General features: G+C 38.7%; 1 protein-coding gene across 1 annotated transcript in view; it reads left to right on the plus strand.

Annotated features, from left to right (window-relative positions):
* ME1 (malic enzyme 1) overlaps positions 1-19,200 on the plus strand; it is a 190,768-nt gene that overhangs the window by 81,972 nt on the left and 89,596 nt on the right. Inside the window, exon 5 of the mRNA XM_087777022.1 lies at positions 977-1,138. Coding sequence (XP_087633148.1) covers positions 977-1,138 — 162 coding nt within the window. The remainder of the gene's footprint in view (positions 1-976; positions 1,139-19,200) is intronic.

Here is a 19,200-nt window from a genome sequence, read left to right on the forward strand (position 1 = left end):
GGCCAATTACAATGAATATTATGCTTCAAAAACCCCTGAAAGCTTTTCCTTCATTTCAGGGAATCAGAGAGTGGTAGAGGTAGGAAGGCAACTCTGGAGATCATCTCGTCCATGCTCCTGCTCAAGCAGGGTCAGCCAGGGCAGGTTACTCAGGGCCATGTCCAGCCTGTGCGTTTTGAGTATCTCCAAGGGTGGAGGCTCCACAAGATCTCTTGGCAACCTGTTCTAGTGTTTGGGTTAATAGTTCTCCACATATGATACCTGATGAGCTCTCTCATAAAAAATACTAAATTTCCAACTAAAATGGCTTGTCACGGAGTATGACAAGGAAATTATTGTGTTGTCAGCTGCTTGCCATACTGAGCACTTCTGTCCTTTACTATGAAAAATTGTCCTTTTTAGCGCAGACAGTTTTGTGGGGTTTACTGACTTCCTGTATTTCTATCGATGAAAACACATACTTCCTCATATGTATTATTTGCTCAAGGGAAGAAGAAATACATCTTTGAAGGGTAAGAACCAGGTGGCTGTAGACAGCCCTGTCAAAGGCTGGAAGGAGCAGCTGGCTCTGGTTCTGCTGAAAATAGCCATGACAAAACCCAGGAGTCCTGGGTTCTTCTTTTTTTGTGGATAACTTCCTTTCCCTTCCTATTCTGTTTTCCTACTCTTGACAGAAAAACGTAAGAGGGAACAATGCCAATTCCCTTGTAATATAATACTAAATACCTCTGTTGTGTATTCTTAAAAGTTTTATATGAAAGTCCCATTTACAGTGAAGCAAGAGTCGAAAATAGCATAACAAAACCACAGTGAAATACAATAAAACAATTCTGGGCCTTTGTTGAACTATTGATTTGTTTGCACCTGTTAGAATTTTTACATGAAAATTAAAAAATGATGGTAAGAAGATAATGGAATACTTAGTACATGCAACCAAAAAAGTGATTATTACAGTTCTTCTATTTCTTCCTCCCAGGCTATTGTGGTGACAGATGGAGAACGTATTCTTGGTCTTGGAGACCTTGGCTGTTATGGAATGGGCATTCCAGTTGGTAAACTGGCACTTTATACGGCATGTGGAGGAGTAAAACCTCATGAGTGTCTACCAGTGATGTTAGATGTGGGAACAGATAATGAGGTAAATCCTTTTCTGAGGTGTAGGAAGTATTAGCTGTTTGAAGGGAACTTTATAAAAGTTGAATTGTAAAAAGTTGTTTTTCTTTGTTATGATACTGCTTTGATTACATGCAAACTAAAAAGTCCTATGGAAAAAGTCTCATCCTAATACACAGTGTAGATATAATCATCCTAATGCACAGTGTAGACTGTTTTGTAAGGCTTAAGTAATTAAGGATGCTGTTGTCTGTGAAAATGTGCTACATACATTGTACATGTTAAAAAGCGGTATGGGAAATTAGATCTCAAGAAGAGGGGGATGATAGAGTTAAAAATACAATTTAAGGCAGCATTCTTTCTCCGCTTCTGCTGCAGAATTCCTCTGCAGTGATTTCAGATGTGAATTCTGACTGTGCCCTTCGTTTTGGTGAACAGCTTGAAGCTATAGCCTGATCTGTGCTGGGAATGCATGTCTACATACTTCAGTTGTACATTGACTTTAGCTATAGAAAGCACTGTAATGCTATGAATTTCCCCAAAATGAGGTCCTAGTGCTTCAAGTAAGTGGACCTTACCCTCTTTAACTTGGCTTCCCATTTGTGTGAAGTGCAGAGATTTAAAGTTGTTGAAAACTGGCTTTGTTATTTCCAGGGCTCCTGGGATTACTAGTTATTTGGCCCCTGTTCTTCCTTCTTTTTTTTCTGAAAGAATACTTGAATTAGTGTCTCTGAATTATGTCAAATTAAATATCACCAGTTATATCATTATACCTTAGCAGAAGTAAACACATGTTATACTATAAATGACGCAAGTGTTAAACATTATGCATGATAAATGTATCAGAGATTTATGTGTATTATAGCGAAATAAAGCATTCCTGTACCAGTAAATTTAGCTAGGACTTCTAGATTGTTGAGTTGGGTGTGTGCATCTTCAGCTTTATACACACACCTCCACCCCTGCCCCGCTAGGATAATTTAGACAATACATCATGAAAGCATTACTGAACTGAGAAATAACAGTCTGCTACCCTCTCTCTCTATCCCCCAAGAACCCCCTTCTGAAAGTGGACAGACTTATGTGTGAGGTGTATCTGAACAGTGTAGCACATAGCCATATCAAATCACATACAAGTCTCATTAGCTGTAAAATGTTTTTATTCCTGGTTTGAGCAGCTGAGCTGGTTATCTAATTATTATTGAATTTTTCTAGACCCTTAATTACATCAGCTACTTCTGATACTGCAGTAGTCTTTATGTTTTGCTTTTATGCCTGAGTTTCCCTGTCACTTTTAATTTTTCACAGCATATTATTTTCTTGAAATATATCAAACATTATATATATACACAAATATGAAAAAGAGCATACCCATACTAGTAGCTAAACTTTCATGTTGTTGTTCTTGTGACTAAACAATGAGTTCAATGCGTATGAAAGAGTGGCAAACCTAAAGTGTTACAAGATGCATAAAAATTATGTGAGCTGGGGTTTGTTGATGCTCTGGATGCCTTTTGTTGTTTCACTTTGGAATATGGCTTCTTATTTTAGGACAGATTATGAACTGCTTCAGTTTAGTCATACAGCGCAATGAGAGGCTGAGCGTGTTTTAGTCCCCAGCCAGCACGGTGGTTAGTGGCGTAGGACAGGACTGCTTCTGTCGGGGTGCTTCTCGTTCCTGCCCAGGTGTGTATCAAGCTCAGACATGCACACGCTGCCCGACAGTCTAAAATCCTCAGCTAAATTTACTGGTACAAGAGACCTTAAACTAGGTTTGAATCAATGGGAGGTTGGGTAAAGAGTTATTTTTATTGTTTTCTTCCAGTGCTGTAGCAGATGCAAGGAATTATATTAGCTTATGGGTCAGTGCTGTTTATGCTCATTTGGGTTTTTGCAGGGGTGAGGAGAAGTCAGCAGCATGAGAGAAATCAAGGCTGTGAATCTTGGTTGTGTTGTGGTCAACTCTAGAGGCAGCACAATTGCTTTTTCAGGGTTGTGCTAGCCTACACTTCAAAATGTAGATGTTTGGTGGCTTTTTCCAGTGGGGACTGGTTGCTCAGATGTTTAAGCATTTATCTAACAGCTGTAACTGGGAGTGAGACCTCTGAATTCTACTGTAGGACTATGAACAGGTGGGACTCTATTGGTGTACGCCTTGTCTGATGAGACTGCAAGGGCCTGGTGATATTAATTAATTGGAGCTTGAGTGCAGTTCCCTGGCTACTGTAGTCAAAGTCAGGGGTCCTGGAGCACCAGCTCCCTTAATTTCTTCCCTCTAACACCCTCCTCCCCCAGCAGCACATCCCTGTTCCCTCCCTGACGCTGGTGTTTGTGTGACCAGGTGGTGAGCCACTGCAGAGAACTGAAATGACTGAAAAGCAATCACATTTTGCTGGCTAAGCTGGTTATATTAGGTCAAGCTGCTGTGGAATTGCACTGCAATTCCTTATCTTAAAATCTAAACCTCTTGGACAAATAACTGTATTTTTATGCTGTGTTTTCTTACTCTAGCCAGGATTTTCCATAGTAAGACACAATAGAAATCACTCTCATAACTGGAGCCCATATAAATAATAATTATGCTGAACATGTTTTTTGAAATGTGCAGATGTTTTCCATTTAGATTAGTCCCTTTTCCCTTTCTGTGGGGGCCTCAGTGCTTTAAAATAAGTTTTAAAATATGTATTTTTGGCAACTATAATGCTTTTGTGCACAACCTGCAAATTCTCTAGAAAGATTAAATCTTACTCTAAAGCAGATTGCAAGAAAAACTTCACAAATTCTTATCCTGTATTGTTTTGTTGTGTACAGGACCCAAAACAGTAACTCTGAGGAGCAACTCACTCAATTTCTGATGATTATTAAAAGCCTTATTACTGTTAGTTTCAGCAGAGGTATTTTTAGCTGGGGTATTATCCTGCTGCTCATAAAACCAAGGAAAGAGAAGAGAGGCAAATAAAGCATTTTTATACAATTGCCTAGATAATAAGCAAGAGAAATGGAAACTGCTTACTTATGAGTAAAAGTTGACCTAGCAGAAAGACTTGCATGATCAAACTAGTAAATTACTCCATGTAATCAGTGTGGGACTGAGCAGGCAAAAGAAGTGGTGTTGACCACTGCCAAAAAATAATATGCCTGTTTCGTAAGTCATTGACAAATTGGAGGCACGTAATTGCTGATAGGACATTTTTATCCAAAGCATTTAAAACATTATTTGGAGTACTATTAGTTATTTACTACAGATCGTGACAATCTCACTAAAAGTTATGCCTCACCCAGTAGCCATGCATTTTTCAGGTGTGAGGATGGTGCTTCTCAGGTGGGATTTCAATCCAAGTAAACCATACTCAGGCACTAGTCTTAGGACTGATATGAAAGTGTTGTTGGAAATCCTGAGGTGATGTGCTCTTTGGATTCTGGGCATTCATCTAATGTTATAGGGGTATATGTTAATCACCTGGAAATCGTTAAAGGAACAGACTGCAGAAGAAAAATGAATGGTTGTCAACATACAAACAACTACAACTTAATGGAGACCTACCTGAGACACATGTTCTGGGCACTGTAAGTGGGATGGTTTAAGGATGATAGAAATAATCAAGCTGAATCAAGGGAAAACATTGAAACATTAAAATGTGACTGATGACTGTTTGCTACTGAGAACATGTTACCAATCTCTCACAAAATAAGCAATGCTGAGGCAAGCCTGTTGGTTAAAATTCAGCCTGGCTTACAGGGATGTGAAAACTGGCAGTTTGAAAAAAACAAACAGTAAAACCCAATAATAGAAACCAAGTTCAAAAACTGGGTTTATAGGCAATAAAAAAGCAAAAGACACTGAAGAAAATAAACTTAATCCATATTAATTATGAACAGGAAGAATGAGATTTTCTATTGTTCCTGATGCTTTACCTTAATGGTGGTACTTGTCCAAGTATTAGATTGTCAGTATAAATATGGCAGATATTTTTAAAATGTCAGTTTTATCTGTCTTGGCAAGAAGTCTTATTTTCCATTTTATTAACAGCAAATGAGTATGTTAAACAAAAGCTTTAAAAATTTGTCAGGATCCTTAAATCAGAATGTCCAAATAATGCTTTGGCCAGTTCTATTAAAAAAAAACTAGTAAAAGGTTTCTGGACCATGCTGAGTTGGGTGGGGAGGAAGTACTGTTTTCTTTTTAATTATATCTGAGATGAATTGAGAAGTCCAGGAAGACTGGATTAAAGTTAAGATTCTTATTTAAAATGCAATGGTCCTGGTTGCTGTAACCTGAGATAAAAATTGTGTAAAATCAGAAAGTTTGACTGATCAAGAACTGAGGGTAAAATAACTATTGCTGATTAACATGGGCTTATTAAAAACAAATTTAATCTAATGTTAAAGTGAGTTTACTGATTTTTGGTTGACTCTTATTTTTTACCTTCAGTAACACACTTGAATTCATACTTTTCCTTTTAAGAAACTGGACCAATGAAAAAACAAAGCAGGCCTCCTGTGTTACTAGAGAAAATGCGGTTTAAAACATATATTTCTGTGAGGAATAATAAAATAGTTGTGGTTTTATGGTATTTCATTTTTTTTTCCAGCTCTGCAATGTTTAATATCTTTATCAATGACTTGGAAGCAATATTTTTGATGTCCAAGGGTCATAGATGAGACATGGTTTAGTTAAAGTACTATTATCCAGCCAGAGCAGGAATGAAATCTAGGAAGACTGATGAGTTGTGTTATATAGAAGTCAAATCAGTGGTGAAAGGGTCTCTTCTGACCTTAAAAATCTTAATCTAATAATAGATGCTTAACAGAGGAATAAGAACTGTGTTTATCTGGTACCTTACAAGAGAAGTTCTGACAAGTTCAGGGCTGCCAGGCCAATCCTGGACTGATTGCATGTGTAAATTCAATACTGGCAACGATCAGTGGTGGGAGCTTTGGAAAGATTAATTGTGTGTTAGCATTGAAATGTAAACTATTTATCATAAAGTTCAGCTTAGGTAGAAAGCTTTCAACTCCTTTAAATAGTACTTTCACCCAATGTGGAAAAGCCAAGACAGCTGGTATTGGAAGAACTTCTTACATAGGCGGTTTCTAGCAGAAGGCATCTTGGTGCTCTGAGTGCTGAGAAAGTGGCCACATGCCAGCCATCAGGATTGCTCTGGTGTCAGAAGTCACTCCAGCTGCAGCCCTGATGGCTTCAAAGAAGCTGGACCTATAAACCTTCTTTTGCCCTGGGTAGACAGTTAAAGAGTTGACTGGTTGTATATATATGCCATTAATGTACAGGTGAGTCACGACGGTCAGTTCACTTTTTGCAAATGTGTATCTGAAGGCCGTTCATATATTCATATATATTCAGTTATATATTCATATAACTCTCAAATACAGACATTTAAGTACTGAACAGTGCACAAGAGAGAGAAACATGCAGGGCAGCTGCTAGGGCAGCTACTCCTCCTTCATCTGCCACACTTCAGGGACTTGTGGGTTGCTATTTCAACTTATTTCCTGCATGCTTGCTTTGGAATATTTTTTCCCTTAACTTACTACAAGTATTTAAATGCAGGAATGTGACAGTTCTCACAGTTGCCCTAAATAGGTCAATGAGCATGACTGGGCTGGCAGTTCTGACTCTTCTGGAGGAATGACAGGCATCTGTGGTGGAAGACTGAACCAGAAAAGCTGAGGTGCAAATTCAAGCTCAGTTCTTCAGCTTGTGCTAGTTAGCTTTCTGCGTTTCCCCAAATTACTTCCAATTGTCATAAGAACCGGTACCAGCCTTCCAAGATTCATGTTCTTGAAAAATACCTACCTATGCATGTGCAAACGGAAACTGTTGAGAAAACAGAAACAAACCTGCTTTTATTATTTGTCTTCCAACCACAATAGAAACCTGGACAGAAGAAAGCTGAATATAGAGGAAACCTGCAATTTCATATCTTATCAATCTAAAGATATAAATGTATCAAACAAATCAAGCTGTAGGGATTTCTAAATAAAAAACAGTCACAATTGCCATTCATATGTAGATGAGTGACACTTTTACACGTTTTTTTGTGTAGTAAATGTATTATGGAATGATTATGCTCTCTGAATTTAAAAAGGTCCTTTTGCCTTCCCCTTGAATGATGGTTGTTAAAACTAGAGACAGCATTTCAGTGATAGTTTTACTGTAAAACAGTAGTAGCATTTCCTGAATTCTATGAATAAAGATTGCTCCTGTCTATATAAAAAGGATCTATTTTTGTATCTGGTGCATATATGGGAATGTATGGTTATATATATATATATATATATATATATATATATATTTATTTATAACCTCATTTCTAGGTTATATTCTCCAGTGCGTTCCCTAGTAGTTTTGAGTATTTCTGAAATACAAATGACACTGTGATCAAAACAGGAGGTTTCTAGATACACGGATTTTCATTTAGCTATGTTAAAATTAACCTGGTTGGCTGAGAGAAACTTTCTTCCATGTTCCACAAGAGTCAGTCAGGGAAGGTGCTCAAAGGTAATGCTGTGGCCCAATGGTGCTGAATTCCAGTCATGAAAATTTGTGGAACTATTGATGGAGCAAATCTTCTGTGTGGTTTTTTTTATCATTCAGCTTCTGCCTCTCTGTGTCGTTCTGGTAAAAGATAATTGCACTCTCCTTCACCAATTAAGTTCTATTTAAGTGGAATTTTTTTCCCCCTTAGATCTTGCTGCTAGATCCTTCCCTGGTAGTACACTGCCAGCACTTGAACAAAGGAGAAAATACATGAATATTCCTTGTTCATCCCCTTTCCCCACTTCCAGTTGGCAAGAAAATATTGTGGTAGGATATTACTTTTCCTAGAGTCAATATCATGAGTCATTTTTTTCTTTTCTTTTCAGTGTTCAGAAGTACTAAAAAGTAAAGTAATTTCTGAATTACAATTCTGTCTAGCCCATTGTGCAGAAGAGAAAAAAACACATTTTTTTTTTGTAATTTGTGGGAATTGGTAGTCTCCTTTTCAATTTATTCAGTTATTTGGAGTGGACTGAATATGCGTTAGAGGAGGGAGTGGACCAGTACAATCTATTTTTATAGGTGCATCTTCTAAAACTGGGGGGCTTTAGAGTCATCTTTCCAGTGTGTTTCAGAAGATTCCACCTCTAAAATAACTATGGCATCACCCATCACTCCTAAACATGCTTTATTTAAACAACAGGAACACCTGAAACTGTGCCAGTGTGCATATTACACTTGCAGAGCTAAAGAATGAGCTGGGGAGGGGATGGTGCTTATGAGAGCCACCATTTCCCCTCAGTGCAGGGGCCACGAGGTCATGTGCTTGAGTGAATCACGTGTATCTGACAGCTGATTTTTTCAGTAATTTTTTGGAGAGTTTTTCCTTTTCTTGCTCTTTAATGTTCTCTTAGTGAATAGTTACAGTATGTCTGGTGATACATTCACGACTTGAAAGTTTCAGAAGTTATTTTGACTCACTATTTTAACTCAGATGTGTGGAGAATTTAAGTCTAATAATAAATCTAGATTTACCATGTGAATATGTTTCTGCCATATGCTGCTGATTTGTTATTGACACATGTCGAACTCAGTCTTTTGACTAAGTTGTAGCTCGCTTTTTCTCTCCAAAAATATTATTTTACATTAGTCTGTTCCGCAAATTCCTAGCTTTCTATTTCTCAGGTATTGAGTCTTGTAAGCTCACCAGGTTGGATTGTCAGTAGAGCACATAGAAAGTAAAAAAACAGATGAGGAAGACTAAATAAAATCACAGGCTTTAGGCAGCAGACAAGAAATTATATTAAATAAGCTTGCTTCAAGGGAAACTTGAGATAAATTGAAAAGTAAAGATTTATGTATGTGATCTTGTGGTGCATTGTATATCCAAAGCAATAGCTTAGAATCATAGAATCGTCAAGGTTGGAAAAGACCCTTAAGATCACCGAGTCCAACCGTTAACCTAACACTGCCAGGTCCATCTATACCATGTCCTCGAGCACCACATCTATCCGTTCTTTAAATACCTCCAGGGATGGAGACTCAACCACTTCCCTGGGCAGCCTGGTCCAATGCTTGACCACCCTCTCGGTGAAGAAGTTTTTCCTAATGTCTAACCTAAACTTCCCCTGGCACAGCTTGAGGCCGTTTCCTCTCATCCTATCACTCGTTAGTAGGGAGAAGAGACTGACCCCCACCTCGCTACAGCCTCCTTTCAGGTAGTTGTAGAGAGCAATAAGGTCTCCCCTCAGCCTCCTCTTCTCCAGACTAAACAACCCCAGCTCCCTCAGCCGCTCCTCATAAGACTTGTGCTCCAGACCCTTCACCAGCTTTGTTGGCCTTTTTTGGACACGCTCCAGCACCTCGATGTAGTGAGGGGCCCAAAACTGAACACAGTACTCGAGGTGTGGCCTCACCAGTGCCGAGTACAGGGGCACTATCACCTCCCTGGTCCTTCTGGCCACACTATTCCTGATAGAAGCCAGGATGCCATTGGCCCTCTTGTCCACCTGGGCACACTGCTGGCTCGTGTTCAGCCGGCTGTCGACCAGCACTCCCCAGGTCCTTTTCAGCCAGGCAGCTCTCCAGCCACTCCTCCCCCAGCCTGTAGCGTTGCATGGGGTTGTTGTGACCCAAGTGCAGGACCCAACACTGAGCCTTGTTGAACCTCATAGAGTTGGCCCCGGCCCAATGATCCAGCCTGTCCAGGTCCCTCTGTAGGGCCTTCCTACCCTCCAGCAGAGCGACACTTCCACCCAACTTGGTGTCATCTGCAAACTTAGTGAGGGTGCACTCGATCCCCTCGTCCAGATCATCAATGAAGATACTGAACAGGACTGGCCCCAACACTGAGCCGTGGGGAACACCACTCGTGACCAGCCGCCAACTGGATTTGACTCCATTCACCACCAGTCTCTGGGCTCGGCCGTCCAGCCAGTTTTTAACCCAGTGTAGAGTGCACCCATCCAAGTCATGTGCAGCCAGCTTCTCCAGGAGAATGCTGTGGGAGACTGTGTCAAAGTCCTTACTAAAGTCCAAGTAGACAACATCCACAGCCTTCCCCTCATCCACTAAGTGGGTCACCTTGTCATAGAAGGAGACCAGGTTAGTGAAACAGGATCTCCCTTTCATGAACCCATGCTGGCTGGGCCCGATCCCTCAGTTGTCCCACACTTGCTGCATAATGGCACTCAAGATGACCTGCTCCATGACCTTCCCCAGCACCGAGGTCAGGCTGACAGGCCTGTAGTTCCTGGGATCCTCCTTCCGACCCTTCTTGTAGGTGGGTGTCACATTTGCTAACTTCCAGTCATCCGGGACCTCCCCGGTTGACCAGGACTGCTGATAAATAATGGAGAGTGGCTTGGCCAGCTCCTCTGCCAGCTCCCTCATTATCCTCGGGTGGATCCCATCTGGCCTCATGGACTTGTGCGCATCCAGGTGGAGGAGCAGGTCAGTGACTGCCACCTCTTTGATAACTGGGACTTCACTCTGCATCCTATCTCCGTCTCCCAGCTCAGGGGCCTGAAAAACCTGAGGATGACTAGCTTGACTATTAAAGACTGAGGCAAAGAAGGCATTAAGTACCTCTGCCTTCTCCTCATCCTTCGTGGCCAGGTTTCCTTCTGTATCCAACAAAGGAGGGAGATTCTCCCTGGCCCTCCTTTTGTCACTGACATATTTGTAAAAACTTTTTTTGTTGTTTTTAACGGTGGTGGCCAGTTTAAGTTCCAGCTGCGCCTTCGCCTTTCTGATCTTCTCCCTGCATATCCTCACAACATCCTTGTAATCCCCCTGCGTCACCTGCCCCTTCTTCCAAAGGCGGTAGGCTCTCTTTTTTTTCCTGAGTTCTAGCCAAAGCTCCCTGTTCAGCCAGGCCGGTCTTCTCCCCCGCCTGCTTGACTTGCAGCACATGGGGACGGCCTGCTCCTGCGCCTTTGAGATTTCCTCCTTGAATAACGTCCAGCCTCCCTGGACTCCTTTGCCCTTCAGGACTGCCTCCCAAGGGACTCTGTTAACCAGACTCCTGAACAGCCCAAAGTCCAAAACAGCCCAAAAGCTTGACAAATCTAGTCTACTCTTAGAAGAAAATATTGATTAAAATTGTTAAATTTTATCAGAATGAGAGGATAGTTTGCACAGGTTTTTATATACACTATTGAAGGTACAGTTATTTTAAAATGAATGTAATATGGTGACAAAAAATATTTACCATTTATCATGAAGCATCTCCTTTTTAATTTAAAAGTTCAATTGCTGCCAAAAATGCTCCAGATTCTGGGTAACAGTTTTTAGGTGACATATTCAGTGAAGGACATAGTTAATCATGTGGCCATGAAGTATACACACTTGAAAGATAATTCATGAAAAACTGAAGGAAAACACCTATATTATATTTAAATATACAAATGGAGTGGCATTTTTATTATTACAGTGGAGTTTTCATTTTATTTGTATTATAACAGAGGAGTTTTAGCTAGATATTAGTGCTTTATCCATTTGCACATCAGAAGTACATCATTGGTGAATGCTGACATCCCTCAGGTCTTCTTTGGGCTTTCATACATATAATCATTTTGTATTTTCTTCACGTGTATTACAATTTCATGTTGTCCTTTGTAAGTCATATGTTATCACTGCTGGTTTTGTCTCATTAATATTTTCATAGCCTGGATAATTTTGTTTGTTGTAGACATGAGGTGAGTACTTCACAGGATGATAAACTTTATTTTATTTTTTCCTTAGAGTAATATGTCAAATATGTTCCCTCTGTTACAATCCACTACAAACTTGAGCACAGACCTCCTGTACGCCAGGGATTCATATCTATGTGATATTCTAAAACCACTGATATATAGTGTGATAGAATTGTTTTGGTTTTGAGGGGGATTATCATTTAAATCCTAAAGCTGATTCCAACACTTTGGATGTCTTGTGCCTCAGTATTTTTTCTCTGTGGATCAGGAGTTTCCACCTGATTGTATTTCCTATGAAGCTCCATGGCCCCTGTGTTGCTGAGCTGGTGAGGTCACCCTGGGATGGGTGGACTGGCACGGAGTCTTACATACAGATTACTATAGTGAGCAAGCAGAGGCATGGGAATAGTTAACAACAATTACAGTTTTCCCACAGATTTTATTTGGAAATTTAATATTTCAAAACACATGATTTGCTGTCAACTGAAGTAAGAAGAAATGCAAACATGCAAATATCCATCAGAATTTCAGAATGTTCCCTCATTTCCAATGAATAAATAGGGCTGTGTGACATTTTTGTTGACTGTTGCTGAAGTTCGTATTAGTTAATATTGAAAATCTTACTACGATGGTAGTGAAAGGTGTGGTTAAGTGAATACTTATCCAAGGTCATCTTCTGTGACATGTTAGAATTCTTGTTTTGTGTTTTCTTGCATGTACTGAGTTTTCTTCACTTTATTTCAACAATAGAGATGTTGAAGAATTTGAGATTTTTTTATGTGCTTTTCTGAATCTTGTGGAAAAAAATTAAACTTGAATTTTGATATAGCAGATTATTTTATTCTAGTACAGATGTTATCGTTATTTCAAATAATGAATCAGAACAATAAGAGCCTCCAAAGGTCTCTCTAATCAGGCCTCAGTCAAAACTCTTTATAATATTTGGTCCCATTGCACAAACTTAGGTAGTATTTTTTGAGTAACTTGCTGTTCATAATGTGATGAGAGGAGGAATGAAGTAATATAGAATTCTGCTGTATTTATTTACTTTTGTTTCAATAATCATAGTAAATGCTAGTTATTCTCATCTCAATCTAACCATAGGTGCATATTCAGACTTGGCATTCATTTATGTGGAAGTGTTTGTTCACATACAGATATGTCTATTACATCATACATAGAGTTAATATATGTGGGCTGTTAGAAAATTCCATATTTTCACAGGGTCCTGTCATCAACAGAAATGGTAAAGTGTTACTGAATAGACAGGCCTTTATTGCACAGAATATTCTCTATTTTGGAATGCTGTGTTTTATTTGGAAACCACATTTCCTGTTTTAATTTTGTTAAACGTGTCAGTCTGCATGGTATCTTGCATCTGACTTTTCTCTGTAATTTTTTTTCTCCATATGTTTCTTTACCTTCAGTCTAGATTTATTCTGAGAGCTAAAATCAATTTTCACAGGCTCTCTTTTTTTTCCCCCAATATATCCAATGCAATGCGTGCAGGCATGCTCATGGAGAGTAACAGATAGTAACTGCAGGAAAGAAAAAAAAAGAAAAGGACATAAAAGCTTACTAGCCAAACAGTTGCTGTCTTTAGTCTTAGGAAAAGAAAATGGCTCATTCTTCACTGTTGGCTTTTCTCCTTGAGCCAGTAAGAGCTCAAAGTCCTGCTGAGTTGGACCTCAGCTTTGAGTGAATGCCAAGGAAACTGAAGTTAGCAGTTAACATTATCTGTTAGGTAGCCTTAAAAATAAAGTTCAGTAACATTCAGAGAGACCTCTTGCATCATGATTTTCTTGCAAGAAATTGAAAAATAATTTGCTGATGGTGTGTTTTACACAATTATTTTCATTGGTTTCAATAGTGGATGTCACTATATTGCAGGATTCACTTCTGCAATTAAAAATCTATGAGTCAAATGTTATTTTTTTACTGAATACTCAAATAATAAATTTCCTAATTTATACTTTCAAGTATATCCTCAAAACTACATGAGGCTTTAGTTAGGAAGGTTTTTTTACCCTCTACGGCCTAAAATCTTTGCCTGAAGTGACTGCAGCGTGTTGTTGAGATGGGGTTCCAGAGAGGAAGTCTTGACAGTCTAAATTTACCCAAGATACTGAGGTTTCCAATGTGTTTCAGTTTTTTTAAAGACTGCCTTTTGAAGAATCTTTGAGTTTGTCTTCTATTTTGTCCATAGTCTTCTGCAATTTGTTTTTTTTAATTACTATTTCTTCTGTATCTTCTGCCTTGCTATGTATTTCCTTGGTTGTATTAAACCTTCTGTAGAAGACTGTGTATAAACGTTTCATGCTTCCTAAGGGATGCATTCTACTAATCATGTATTAAGAGAGCTGAAATACAAAACATTGCCTACCCCTTTTATGAAATAATTGTGTACAGAGGGGAACAGCATTTCCCACCATATTTAGAGCTGTTAACTGTTTTGACTTATTTGCAAATGTAGAAGATCATTTGCTATTCTTTACCATGGTGTTCCCAGGGGAATGTATTACATCACCTCCCTTGTTTTCATTTAGATGCTTTTCTTAGACATAGCTCAGCAGCTATGAGTACCAGCAGTTTTGCCAATAAAACTCAAATATAAATGGGCTTGACTTTTAAACATTTATTGTCTTTAAACATTTTTCTTAGTTCCATAATATATACACTATCAGCATTTTGTTTAATACTGCATTCACTTGTAATGGGCTTTGTTCTTTACTATAACAGTAGAAAGACATTTTATGTTTACCTTACTACTATTATAATGCTTGTCGCCTTTTGCCCGAATACGGGGATGAAAAATATCTTGATCTACATTTCCTTTCAGTAGCAAAAATAGTTACAGTCCTTTTTAAATAAATAAAAAAGCAACAGAGCAAAGTCTTATTTTTTTTCACCAGGGGTTTACTGTTGTCATTGTACAACAAAAGATTACTGCAATTTTTAAAACTCATCCAATTGTTCTAGTACAATTAAATTAAAGGAGACTTTCGAGTTCATATTATCTTTTAATATGCATGTTGTATAAAATAATATATTGTTATCTATTTCAGTGCCAGACTTACATCCACCATCATCCTATATTGCCTCTGCTTAAAGTCCTCTTATACTTTCATAAAATACTAGAGATTAGTGTTTGCAATCTTCTTGTGATCATCCAGCCTTTCTATGTCGCCTGTGTACTAAACCCAAATCTGGTCTTTTCTAGTATACCCACAGAGGCAGCAATATGTTTGTCTGTTCTCTTTTTTCTTTCCCATACTTAAGATTCAATGGAATGGACAATTATAATCTTGTGTTTGAATTATTAGTCTTGAGAATCCGGGGCCCCATCACCAAACTGGGTAAGCTCAGAATGACTGAGAAAGAGACACAGAGCTTGAGCTAGTCAGCCTAGGCAATTTTATGAAGAGGAGTAGACCCTTCTTCTTGTCGAGTAGCTGTCTCAAATTGGTCAGATGAATTGTATTGTAAAACTATCTTTTTTTGTCTGTTCACTATAAAAAGAGCTTAGACTAGCTTAGGTATTAAAATATCCAGTATAGGTTCTTAAGTTAGATGACATGAATTCATACTTAGTTTGCACTTCACTTGCCTTTCTCTGCATCTAACATGTTGTTGCTGTGTGGCTCAGGAGGCTTCTGCAGAGACTAAACTGGTTTTGAACACATGTCAACCTCTTAGTAAACAAACTCTTTGTATCTTTGCGAAATGCCATTCTACTGCTTGGTATGTGAGAAGACCTCAGCAATTGTCTGTTACTTTTGATCCATTGTCATCCTTTAAACTTTGCCATATTGGCTAGGAATATATGGTATTCTTTTTCTGACACTGTTCATTTATCTTTATGAAATATGCTATTTATTTATGAATATTTCTTTTGTGAAATATTCTTATTTGTTAGACCATGGAAAATTTGATGAAGCCAGGTGGTGCTTCAGATTTTCACATTTACCAAACGCATATTGGCAATGATTTTTAACACTCAAAAAGTTGAAGAGAGGAGGGCTTTAGCAGAAAGAACATAAATGGTGACATGGGATTTAAGTCTCAGTTTCAGCTGACATTAGAAAGAATGACCTGGGTACTGATGTTACCAGCAGTTTTGTCAGGCCATTGCATTTCTTCTTACTTCACTTTTCAGCACAAGGGGATCTATAAAAGAGGGCAGAAATGAATATCTGGAAACGCTTATTTTGGATAGCGTGCATGAATATCCATAGACCAAACTGATGGCAGACTTTGTTTCAAGATACATTAGACATTTCCAACTCTTCATACTCAGAAGACAGTAACAGTATTTGTTTTGGTTCGCTTCCATTATTTCTGAAACAGTAACTGCTAGCTATCTGCCTCCTCAGCAATTTGACAGGCAATGGAGAAGACAAGAGAGGGAATGAGCCATAAATATAGCTATTATCACAAAATGTAGGATAAGATGCATCATTTGTGCCTCCACAGAAGTCGGCCTAGTGTCTGGGACAAAACGTGTCACCTGTGGATCGTAAAGGTGCTCTTTACAAATGTTTGCCTTACACTAGCAGGTCTATTTCATGCACAGAACTACTTTTCCCTTTTTTCTTCTGGTGCTAGGACAGCTATATAGTCAACAGCTGAGATGCCAGCGCTGAAATAATATCACCAGACTTGTTTAATAATTGCCAGTCAGTCAAAGGGACATTGTTGATGTGACTTGTTTATGTAGGAAGAGGCCCAACCCATTTGTCTCTAGTAAAGAAAATGGCTGAGTGTCAGCCCAGGAGACAGGGATGTAAAGGTCAAAGATATTTTGGTGAAGGACCATGTGGGAGTAGTTTATGGAAGTAAATGAAATAAATAGACATAAGTTTAACAGAACTGAGAAGAGGCTGCAACAAGTAATGGAGATTTACAGTTACATGTGAATGGAAAAAAAAATCAAAACAAAATATCAGAACTGTTGGCACAGAAATGAGATGTACTGATAACATAGAACAAGATTTGCAGTTTTGTAAATGGTGTATCTGCTGATAAGTTAAAATTCTGTTCCATTAACTATGTGATGGACTCAAGACACACTTTGTGTGCTGTCAAAATGTGTGAGCTGATACAATATTAGCTAAATCCTTTTTATCCTTTTTATGAACAGAATATTAAATTATGTGGCTTCACAAAAATGGTGTAGGAAAGTTTGATTTATTCAAAGTGGTTGAACCACCTCAAGCAGCTATATATTGTCATACTCATGATTAAGCTGAAGAAGATAATTCATTAAGATAGCTACTCTCCTGGTAATTTTGCAGGAAAAAAGAAAAGAAAAATATCTCCAACTTCTCTAAAAAGTTTCACTGAGGCTAGACTTGTTTTTAGGGTACTATTTTGGCCCTTCTTAAATACTATTGTTTGGCCACCTTCTGTGATTTATTACAAGCACTTACTGCTGGACCCGCAAGTACGGTCCAGCATGTCCTCCCTCATGTTTTTTGAGAGCAATAAACTTTGAAAGTTTGGTTGTGGTAATCTATTTCTATAGCTTCCAGTTCCCATTATCCATCAGCTATACTTCAAAATGTAGCATGGAGGGTATGGTTAAATGTTTCTTGATGTGTGGCAGGACATGCAGATTGAGATTTTAGCCATGTAGCTGCTGGGGTTCATGAAGAAGAAATGGTAGTTGATAACTGTATGAGGGCTGTTGAAGCTTAGTTGTGTAGAGAGCTTAATGGTTAGTCTGAGCATTTTCTGGGACTCACTAAAAGCTTTTATAGAAAGTAGATGTCAAGGGGTTTAGGACATTTCTTGTTAGGTGCTCTGAAAATTATATAAATAAAATACAAGAGGCTTGTCAGATTTCTTTGCTTTCTGATTGTTATTTGTATGTTAAAATATTAATGATTATATGCAGCATAATCTGCTGAAGTCCTAAACGATGGCGGATTCTTCAGGACTATTGTTTTCTCAATAGGCAAATGATTAAGTTTTTCAAGAAATGCCACTGGCATGCAGACAACCATTTGTTTTCAGTTTTACTGTGTAAAATAGTTATGCATCCTAAAATTGTGTCTGATGAAATGTTGCTCCAAAACCATGGTTCTGACCGTCTTCCAAGTTCCAACTCAAATTACAGGCGTTTGTGGAATTGGCATCGTCCCTATCCCTGCAGACAGATGTTAACATTAGAAGGGTTCTCTGAGACTGTTAAACATAATGCAGAGTATTTATCTTGCTGTTTATTTTACTTTTCTTAAAATACACAATGAACTAGGCCTCTCTGATCTCCCTACTAACTCTGCTAGATACGGTTCTGGCAGCGGATCACGTGAGGCATGCTGGCCTGAATTAATGCAGCACAACCACCTTAGGCATTGTGGTGATGCTCTTTTGTTGCAAAATCATTTGTAACCTCCTAAAAGGAAGAGGCAGAAAGCAGTATTCAATGGGACTAATGTGTTATGTCTAAGGAAGAGAGAAAAATTTGTAGGGAGAGGAGCAGGCTGTTGTCTGAGCTCTCTTAGTGGGAAACTGCACTTTTCAGAGCTTGTCAGAATTTCCCAGAATGGAGTTTTCTCATGGCTGGTTGCAAATGCCTGACTGGTGACTCCTTCTAAGGGTTTCCTAAGCCCAGAGCATCCTTCAGCCACTTTTAACTTTATCCTGTTACATTAGAGATGAGTTTTTTTTTTTTGTTTTTCCTTTTATTTCATTTATACAGCTCTTTTGAAAGGCGATTGTCAAGCTGAGGAACTGGGACAGTTTTTTAGCTTAGTAGCACAACCAGAAAATATGCATTGAAATAATACCTGTAACTATGTGCAATCACGTATTTCTGTCTATGGAGAAAAAGACAGGATATAGTAAGATGAGGAGGAGGAGGAAGAACCTCTGGTGAACTTAAATTTACCTAGGGTTCTTCAAACAATAAATAAGGATAAAAGAAGAATTTCAGGGAGGTTTTGTGCTGGCTGTCCCTAGAACTTTCAGGCATCTGTTGGGAGATGTGAAGTCAGCATTTTTTAAGAGTTTTGCAGTAAAGACCAAATGAAATTATTGAAGTGTGTTACTGTAGATACTGTTACTGTGGCTTGTTGCCAGTTAGTGCTCATCCCTGGGATGCAGCTGCCTCTCTGTTCCACCCATAGTGAGAGTACCCTGTTTGTACAAAGCATGCCATTATTTTCAGATTGGCACAAGTCACAGAGAAAACAGATCATTCTATACTCTTTCTTTTGTATAAGTTAAGGAAATTCGAAGATTAGAAATTGTCTCCCCTCCGCTTTCCTCCTAGCAATCAAGTGCCTTAGTAATGACCTGCTTGGCATAGCTGCTACTTGGTGTAGAAGTTAAATGTATATTTAAAAGACAGACCTGATGCATCTGTGTGGTGGTGGTACACAAGCATGG

This window comes from Nipponia nippon, unplaced genomic scaffold, assembly GCF_047370975.1.
Source record: "Nipponia nippon isolate SJK-2023a ecotype South Korea unplaced genomic scaffold, ASM4737097v1 scaffold_4, whole genome shotgun sequence".
NCBI classification, from domain to species: Eukaryota; Metazoa; Chordata; class Aves; order Pelecaniformes; family Threskiornithidae; genus Nipponia; species Nipponia nippon.